This window comes from Centruroides sculpturatus, unplaced genomic scaffold (assembly GCF_000671375.1).
Source record: "Centruroides sculpturatus isolate CEXI.00-Female unplaced genomic scaffold, Cexi_2.0 scaffold790, whole genome shotgun sequence".
NCBI classification, from domain to species: Eukaryota; Metazoa; Arthropoda; class Arachnida; order Scorpiones; family Buthidae; genus Centruroides; species Centruroides sculpturatus.
Genome location: NW_019385106.1, coordinates 270,542 through 281,125, shown reverse-complemented (window position 1 = coordinate 281,125; position 10,584 = coordinate 270,542). Strand labels below are relative to the sequence as shown.

Below are 10,584 nucleotides of genomic sequence, written 5' to 3'. Positions count from 1 at the left end.
AACAGAGAATAAACTGCCCAAATACCCTTAAACAAAGGAAAAGTATGTCCTTTATGAAGGCATAGAGCCTTTACTACATGAAAATGAAAATTAATGAATACACTGTGTACAGTAATTTACCTGATAAGACAGACCTCAGAAAAATACTTTATGAGGCATAAAGCTGTCTATAATGAAAATTAATTAACTAAGGATTTTTTTGTCCTGCCAGGGTGTGGCCGAGTTATCTGGACTGCCAGGTTATCGAGTGCCAAGTTTTTGAGACTCTACTGTATTAACAAAATCTTGTTTTACTTTCTTCTGGGTTGTCTAATTTAGTGTAAATATCAAATTTGGTTCTAATTAATTACTAAAAAACATAAAATTAGTTTATTTAGAAAACTAAAAGCTACATATAATTTTAATAGTTATTTTTGCAATTTGAAGCTATTAGCTATGAAATTTAATACTACATAGCTATTTTTTAATTATTTAAAATTTTTATTGTGGAATAAAAAGATTTATAATTATGATAAAATTTGAGTTATCAGGTAAAATACATTATTGTGTCATTTGTAAAAATAGACATGTAGGTTAAATAGGCAAAACGTTAAATTAGGAATGTTATTTATTTAAATTTTTATCATCATTCTGTTTAATGCTTTATTTAGCTAAAATTGATAATTATTTTTATAGGTAATTAAAAATTATACCTTTCTGGATTATATATTTGGTGGAACTCAAATTAATTTTACAGTAAGTAATATACTTCATAAAATTAAGTGTTAATAATTAAAATACTTAAATTTAATATAATAATATAAATAATTTAAAATAAAATTAATTTTTGAATTTCACTTAAAATTTATCATATACTGTATATTCTTGATTTTTCTTTAAAGTTTCACAAGGTTATATAAACAATCAGAAATATTCTTTCAGAATTAAATTATTTTTGCTTATACCTGCTTGTTTTAAAAAATTCAAAAATGGCTTTGTTGATTAGATGGATACTACAAAACAGATATTTTTGTACAAATACATAAGATATTTTATAGTAAAACTGCTATTGAAAATACATCATTTGTATTAAATAACATCAGAAACAGAACATGTATTTTGTTTAACTATACAAAATAAGTCACAGAATGAGAAATAAACTTTTAAGAGAAATTAAAAACTTTTTAAAGAAAATTGGAATACTAAGAATAGTTAAGATTGATTAACCATTTTTAGTATAGTATAAATCATTTTATAATTTAAAATTGTATTAAAAGTATTTGACTAAGAACTGTACATTTTAGTTAGTATTAGTTATTGTAACACACCAATAGTGTAAAACCAACTGCCTTGCAGTGTTATTTAATATTAAATAAAAATTACAAATATAAATGTAAGCATTTTTCATAAAGTAACTTATTGTTATCAGGCAATAGAACATATTGCAGATTCTGAAATTATATGTTTCTTCTACATTTATCTTTTTTACAGATTGTTTTTTTAATGTTTTATACGTAAAAATAAAAAATTACAAATGCAGTTTTGCATATTCACTACTTCCAACTCTTTAATACATATTTAATAAAGTAAAAATTGCATTGCAAATACTAGTTGTATCTTGCTTGCTCACCATGTCCAATCACCTGGAACAACCATTCTTCACTGCAGAGACGACCTTTCTTTGTAGGCTACAGCTCTGCACAAATATGTAAACCTGTGGACATTTTAGACTATTTTACATATTTGTGCAGAACTGTAGCCTACAAAGAAAGGTCGTCTCTGCAGTAAAGAATGGTTGTTCCAGGTGATTGGACATGGTGAGCAAGCAAGATACAACTAGTATTTGCAATGCAATTTTTACTTTATTAAATATGTATTAAAGAGTTGGAAGTAGTGAATATGCAAAACTGCATTTGTAATTTTTTATTTTTACGTATAAAACATTAAAAAAACAATCTGTAAAAAAGATAAATGTAGAAGAAACATATAATTTCAGAATCTGCAATATGTTCTATTGCCTGATAACAATAAGTTACTTTATGAAAAATGCTTACATTTATATTTGTAATTTTTATTTAATATTAAATAACACTGCAAGGCAGTTGGTTTTACACTATTGGTGTGTTACAATAACTAATACTAACTAAAATGTACAGTTCTTAGTCAAATACTTTTAATACAATTTTAAATTATAAAATGATTTATACTATACTAAAAATGGTTAATCAATCTTAACTATTCTTAGTATTCCAATTTTCTTTAAAAAGTTTTTAATTTCTCTTAAAAGTTTATTTCTCATTCTGTGACTTATTTTGTATAGTTAAACAAAATACATGTTCTGTTTCTGATGTTATTTAATACAAATGATGTATTTTCAATAGCAGTTTTACTATAAAATATCTTATGTATTTGTACAAAAATATCTGTTTTGTAGTATCCATCTAATCAACAAAGCCATTTTTGAATTTTTTAAAACAAGCAGGTATAAGCAAAAATAATTTAATTCTGAAAGAATATTTCTGATTGTTTATATAACCTTGTGAAACTTTAAAGAAAAATCAAGAATATACAGTATATGATAAATTTTAAGTGAAATTCAAAAATTAATTTTATTTTAAATTATTTATATTATTATATTAAATTTAAGTATTTTAATTATTAACACTTAATTTTATGAAGTATATTACTTACTGTAAAATTAATTTGAGTTCCACCAAATATATAATCCAGAAAGGTATAATTTTTAATTACCTATAAAAATAATTATCAATTTTAGCTAAATAAAGCATTAAACAGAATGATGATAAAAATTTAAATAAATAACATTCCTAATTTAACGTTTTGCCTATTTAACCTACATGTCTATTTTTACAAATGACACAATAATGTATTTTACCTGATAACTCAAATTTTATCATAATTATAAATCTTTTTATTCCACAATAAAAATTTTAAATAATTAAAAAATAGCTATGTAGTATTAAATTTCATAGCTAATAGCTTCAAATTGCAAAAATAACTATTAAAATTATATGTAGCTTTTAGTTTTCTAAATAAACTAATTTTATGTTTTTTAGTAATTAATTAGAACCAAATTTGATATTTACACTAAATTAGACAACCCAGAAGAAAGTAAAACAAGATTTTGTTAATACAGTAGAGTCTCAAAAACTCGGCACTCGATAACCTGGCAGTCCAGATAACTCGGCCACACCCTGGCAGTTCAAAAAAATCCTTAGTTAATTAATTTTCATTATAGACAGCTTTATGCCTCATAAAGTATTTTTCTGAGGTCTGTCTTATCTGGTAAATTACTGTACACAGTGTATTCATTAAGTTTCATTTTCATGTAGTAAAGGCTCTATGTCTTCATAAAGTACGTACTTTTCCTTTGTTTAAGGGTATTTGGGCAGTTTATTCTCTGTTGTATTCTCAAGTAAACAATACATAAAGTACAGTACAGTATTTTCTGAGGAAACACTCATACTTATTTTTTTTAACCCCATTTCCGACAACCCGGCATTTTCACAAACTCGGCCACCCTTCGGTCCACATTAGGCCATGTTTTCGAGACTCTACTGTATTTACATAAAATTTTTCTTGTTATTATTTTATTTATGTAATAATAAATACTGTTTTGAAATGCAATATACCTTACAAGATGATAAATATATTATTCCAGAATTTTTGTAAGAGGATCCTTTGTCTCTCTGTTTCTTTTTATTGATACAAGGCCATTCTAGCTACAAAAAAACATACAAAATTATCAGAATATTGCCTCTAATGTTAAATAACTTAGAATAAAAGTTAATCTATTAATTAAACATAAGAAGAAAAAGAGAAGTGATATTACTCTATTAACCAGGTTATTATCTATTAATTTAAAACTGTAGATTAATTAATTAAAAAGATTTTTCTCTAAATAAGAATTACTTAACAGAAATTTAGGACTATTTTTCAGCCAGAATGCACTGGTATATCGTACCTGCAGCTAGTACCAACTATTAATATTTTTAATGCTATGTACTAGTAGATGCTCAAAAAAAAAAAAATTCAATGTTCAAATTAGAAATGTGGTGACTAGTACAATAAAATTTAATGAAAAGAATTGGAATATTCTACAATGAATGACATGGATTCACTGAAGTTGACATAAAAAGCAAATGATGTGAAAATTCTCATTTCATCATAGACCATCTTTCAATGTACAAATAGTATTCTCTGATAATTGTCTGTTCCCACCAGTGGTGTGCTGTCTGTGGAAGCTGTGGAAGTGCTGCTTCCCTTGTATTTTCTAAAATATAAATATATATTGTGTGATTATTTTCATATTTTAACATACTTTGAAATAATTAAAATTAATATTTTATTATAACTGCATTATGTATCTTATTACAAATTTCTATACTACACATGAAAAACAATAATAAGATTGCTATTTTTGAATATAAATTTTTTATGCATATTCCCAATGAAAGTGCTGTATTGTCGAATATGGGGCAGCTTCTACAGCTATTTGAATGGTGTAAAGCAGCCAGATTACAGGCATTCACACATGCACTTTACAGAGCACTAACCTTGCAGTTTAGCTGGTGAATAATACACACCAAAATATCATATAATGCTTCTAATTATTCTATCCAGGGCTGGCACAGCTTCTCTATCATCAAATATCACCACATGCCACTGGTTCCCACTATGTTCTTGTCAAGAAACAAGAACATAGTAGATATGAAAAGTATTAATAATAATATTTTGAAAGGGAAAGGTAAAAATGTAGTTACAAAAATGACATTTTGCAACTGACACTAAATCTGAAATAAGAAGTAAGGAAAAAGTGTAGAAGAACTGTACAAACTATACAAAACCTTTGGAAAATATTATAAATGTTACAATATAATTTCTAAATGTATACAGATACAGTTATATTGTAAGAAAATAATAAATACTAAAAACTGCTTTTTAGTTATTGTTACATTTTTCCTGGAACAGAACTTTATTTTTAGTCACCTTATATGCATGTCGGCAGTAATTTTTTTTTTTTTAAAGTACTGTACATATATATTAAATTTGAGTTANTTTCATGAAATTTATATAAACACTCAAAGAAATAATATTTGAATTTAAGCTTTATTATTTCTATGCTATTTTCATCTTTGATAATTCTAATGTTTAGTACTTTTTTTTAAACTAAAAAGTTAGCATTTTATTTGAAATTATAATATTTTAATTAAGTATTTAACAATTTCAAATTTACCAGTACAGAATGGATTGCTGTTGTTAAAGTTAATAGCAAATTCATGGGATACTTCCCATGATGGAGGTATTCTTGCTCCAAAACCCAGAGCAGGAAACATTTTATCACTGAAAAAAGTTAATGAATAATTTCAAAAAACAATGATATATTAATTTATAATACAGTAAACTCCCACTAACTCAAACTTAAGTTGTCTGAGTTTATGGAAGTCCAAGGTTAGTGGGTGTTTTCTCTAATGATGTGAAAAAATGAAAATGGATATATGGTACATTAATTTATTACAGTCAGCTGTATACAGAAGTTTTACTGAGCTTTAGTTAGTTATACTGGTGAATTTATTATTACAGGAAATAAATTCAAAAATTCTGTCCTTACCCTGAAGACAAAATTTTATTACTGTGTCATTCTGCAGACAATATTCTGATCAAGCATTGTATCTTCCATTAGAACCTTGATTCAAATTTACATATTAAAGTAATCAGGAGAATGCAGATACAAATATTTCTGGTAAACTTTCTCAATTATTTGCTATTGCTTGTCATTTTATGTTTCAAATTATGAGCAGTAAAAAGGAACTATGAAATGTTACAAAAAGAATGATGATTATTATAATGTTACAAAAGGGAAAATCACACTAAGAAGTTGCTAAATTGTTCAGTTGTGCTCAGAGAACAATATCTGATGTTTGAAAAAATACAATAACATGGAAGATATTAACTAATCATCCATGTGCTGGTGATCATAGAAAGACAACTAAGAGAAATGATAAAAATCTGAGAAATATTTGATGAAGAAATCATAAAAATAATACAAAATAAATGAATAATGAGTAAAGAAAGCAAACTTCTGACAGAACAGTACATCATCAACTCAAGAAATAAAGTTTAAGTTTGGCAACATCAAAATTAAGCTACTACCAATGACTGTACAAAGGAGAAGCAGTTATATTTTGGCTAGACAACAAACACTTGATGACAGAGTAAGTAAGGAGTAGAATTTAGTGAAAAATCATGAATTTATGTGGGAGTTGGTGACTGTAGAGAAATTTGTTTGGAGATGTGCATCAGAAAAATGTAATGAGGTCTGTCTACTTGAATTAAACTGTCTACTGAAGTCTATTAAATTTCCTACAAGTTTGATGGTATAGAGTTGCATGTCCTAGAAGATAACGAAAACCTGTGTATGACAGAAGCCAAGATTTATATGGAAATAATTGAGCAGTTTCTCATACCATCAGTTGATAAACACTTTAATGATTCCAATAACTGTTGGTTTCAAGATGACAATGCTAGTTTCTATTGAGCAAGATAAATAAAGGATTTGTTACAAAAAAGAGAAAAATCAGGTGTTTAACCACTTGACAATGAGAGACGATTATATCCATCCAGGGCGATAGTGTAGCAATGGTGAGGGATGGATATATCCGTTAAATTCTTTTGGGGGTATTGCCAAAAACTAGCCAGAAACTACCATAAAAAAAATTCACATAAAAAATGAATTATGTAACAATAAAAAAAGACTTTTCTTAGACATAACTGTTTACAAAATCTTTTTCCGAAACGGTATTGAGAAAAAATGCGTGGAAAAATACTTTAAAAATTTCCCACATTTATTCTCCACTACTTTGGGATAGCACCATACCTGACTATCCCACTGTTGAAAGGTTAAAGTTGCCTGCCAATAGTCTGGATTTAAGTCCTATCAAGTTAAAAAGTCTTGTCACTTCAAAGGCACCAAAGAAGGAAGGAATTAAATGTAGCAATTATAGTGAATTGGCAAGAAATTGATAAACATTACTGCCAAAGCCTGATACAATCAATGCAAAAATGTATAATGGCTGTTATACATAAAATTTTGTTATGTATTATTTATTGAATATGATCAGAAAATTATGTCTGCAAAACAACACAATCATAAAATTTTATCTTCATGGTGAGGACAAAAATTTCCTGTTAAATTTTAATTCAAAAAGCACTTGTAGAAAAACTGGAAACAAATATACTAATCATACTACACCTTACATACTTTTCCAGCACTAATTTAATCAAAACAAACATTTTCGATCCCATTTAGAGGTCTGCCTCAGGTTAAAAATATGTTAAAATAAAAATTAAAGAAAAGAACTGAGTTCTAATGATAGAACTATAATTACTATTTTTAATAAATCATCCAACACCTGATGCTGAGAAAACGTTTATTAAAGAAACATTAACGTTTTCGAATATATGATATGATATAACCTAATATAATAGGCCATCTTCAGATACAAGTATTCTCAAACTTATTTTTAAATTTACAAAAGTCAAAAAACAAACAACATATTTTATCTTTACCATTGGCTTCTATCTAATGGTAGTGATTCCATAGATAGAAACTTACTCCCCGGGGTATACACTATTCAAGTATGGGAAGATAGATTTGGTTGAAATTTTACATACATAGGTGCCACTGAAAGATCATTAACCTAAAGACTCAGGAAACATAAATGTGATGTTCATACAAATAGTCTATCCACAGTGCTTGCCCACTTGCCGACACCTCCCTTGCGAGTGAAGTGGAGTGTTGGCATGTTATTAAAAAGGGTGTTTGACATCAACAAGTTATGATCAATGAAAGCTTTTGAAATATCCCAAGCATCTAGAAAGGGTGAATGCATTAATTTCAAGAATGAAACATTATCCAAAGCATTGCAGTCTCTAGTTGATAGCCCAATGAGGAAAGAGAATGACATAAGCTCGACTTAAAAAACTTTTGTCAATAACATGTGTATTTATTTTATATTTTTATTTATTTTAATGTTTTCATTTTAAAAATACATAAATTATTTGTTTGCAGAGCTTTTAAAATATGTAGAAAAACAAACGCTATGTAAAACAAATCGTTTGTTTTTCAAATTTTGTAAATTTAAAAATAGCAGTTATAGTTGTACCATTAGAACTCAAGTTTTTTTCTTTAATTTGTATTTTAATACATTTTTAACCTGAGGCATCCTCTGAATGGGATCAAAAACGTCTGTTTGATTAAAAAATTGTGTAAAGTGTATAATGTGATTAGTAAATTTTTATTTCTTATACAAAAAGTTTAATTCTTATGGAAATACTGTAATTTGTTTAATATTTGTGCTTAATTTATCTTAAAAATAAATTTTATTACTAGCATATTTCTTTTCAATTTTTTCATTTATAACTGCTGTCCTACATCATATCCCAGTTCATCAGAAAATTATGCCAAGAGTTGTGATATCCAAATTCCATATATTCAAATTCTCATTACAATAAATGATGTCCTTTAGTATCAATCACAACATTTGAAATGAAATAATTTTAGTATTATGAATATCTTCAAAGAATATTTATGAAAAATTCAAAAATTGCACTAAAATGGGAAATAAAAAGTGACTCCATTCCCAATATCTGTTTTCATATGTTTCAGTTGCATTCTAGCATAGTTGTGCAGTTTAGCAATTTTTATCACAAAATTTTAGTTCAATCATAACAGATTATTCTCAACAGTTATTACAGTATTTTCATATGTCTTTTAAAACGTACTATGCTTCCTTATAATTAATTTTTTACACTCCATTTGCAACATGTACAATAAAAATGAGGATAATTTTACATAAAAAGCTGTCAACAAAATTATATATGTTTGTTTTATTATTGAAAGTGTCTTCAGATGTATTAAATTGCATAAAATAATTAAAAATTTATATCAACTTCAATCAACAACTGTTTCTGATTCTACATATTGTTTGACATCAAATTCAAGAAGTTCATTCTTCTAGAAGTAATACTTTTTTAAGTGTTATGAGTTAGGATTCCATTCTAAACTATTGTACAATTCAATATTTCTAAAGTACTTTTTACAGCAATAGTACCAACATATAATACATATAAGGCACTAATACATATATGTTGACAACTCTATCTTAAAAATCTTCACATACATTTTAATTGCTGTCTTATTGTTTTACAATTAATCAATAAGGATTTAAGAAGAAAGACTATTTTAACAAATAAAATAAGAAAAATACAACATTGAAGTATTAATCTTCACTTTTCATACAACAGTATTGGGCTAGCTTCATTTGCTTATCAATTTAGTTATCAATATGTTGATACAGCTGTTACCAAGGAGAAAGTATATCCATTATTTTGGATCTATTTCTAATTTATTTATTTTCATTAAAAGTATGATAAATCCATTAACAGTTAATATGAAAATATATTTTAAAAATAAATTTTCTTGTTTCTAATTAAAAAAATAAATACCTATCATAATCTTGAATTACATTTCCAACAGCCCATATAGCTTTCATATAATCATTTGGATTATTGCTTATATAATGAAGGGAATTAGGTTCTGCAGGATTTCCATTTGATCCTGTGAAATCAATTGCGACCTGAAATTAAAATTTTATGGTTTATATTTTTATAAATGCAGATTGTTCTTTAAATAAAATCTGATAGGAAAAGACTTCAAACTATGTATTAAAGAATTTTTTTTGTAAAAAAGGGCTGTGGAAATTACAATTTAATAAAGTAAAAATTGCATTGCAAATACTAGTTGTATCTTCAAAATTATTCTTTCAATCACTATATCAGTGTATTTCTATTAATAGGACTTATCATACTGGTGTATAAAATTACAGCCTCAGTTACACAGATTAAAATTGTTTTATTTTACAATTACCTGGACACACAATTTGTGTTTCGGACTTGTATCTCCCTCTTCAGCAGGTATTTGACAAACAAATTCTAAATAAAATTCAAACAAACTTAATTTACCGACAATATTTTTAAAATTCTTATGCCTACGATAATAAATTATAAAATTCATATTATTTTAATGTTCTTTCTTTCTATTCCGTCTATCCTCCAATAATTCATTCCAATTACAATCAATATTAATTTTAAAACATTCCTGTATTAAAACCAATAATTGTTACATTAAACACTGACATTTTTCGTTAAACGTTGACATTTTACAATAAACGTTAACATTTTATATATTTGTACATTTAAAACTAATTCCAACTTACATTTCTTTTTGTCTTTCTTCACTTTCACTTTGTCTTTGCCAGTCTCTTTCATTCTCTTTATACGTCACTTTCCTGTTTGTGGCTATCATTCTTCTCCATGATTGGTGTATTTCTCTTCCGTTGTTGTTATTCATTCTATTGTTTTGTTTGATTATATTAATGTGTTCATATAATTGTCGTTTATAATTATTTTCTTCTTTTTTTCTTATTTTAACTGATTTTAATATTATTTCACATCCTGTTGAATTGCAGTGTTCCGCTACTGCAGAATTTGCATAATTTCCACGTATTGCTCTAATATGTTCTT

General features: G+C 26.4%; 1 protein-coding gene across 1 annotated transcript in view; it reads right to left on the bottom strand.

Annotated features, from left to right (window-relative positions):
- The window catches only part of LOC111634796 (copine-3-like), a 64,595-nt gene that overhangs the window by 13,666 nt on the left and 40,345 nt on the right, over nucleotides 1-10,584 (bottom strand). The window contains exons 13-17 of the mRNA XM_023379631.1: nucleotides 9,508-9,638; nucleotides 5,237-5,343; nucleotides 3,833-3,852; nucleotides 3,633-3,722; nucleotides 2,671-2,730 (exon numbers count right to left, since the gene is read on the bottom strand). Coding sequence (XP_023235399.1) covers nucleotides 2,671-2,730; nucleotides 3,633-3,722; nucleotides 3,833-3,852; nucleotides 5,237-5,343; nucleotides 9,508-9,638 — 408 coding nt within the window. The remainder of the gene's footprint in view (nucleotides 1-2,670; nucleotides 2,731-3,632; nucleotides 3,723-3,832; nucleotides 3,853-5,236; nucleotides 5,344-9,507; nucleotides 9,639-10,584) is intronic.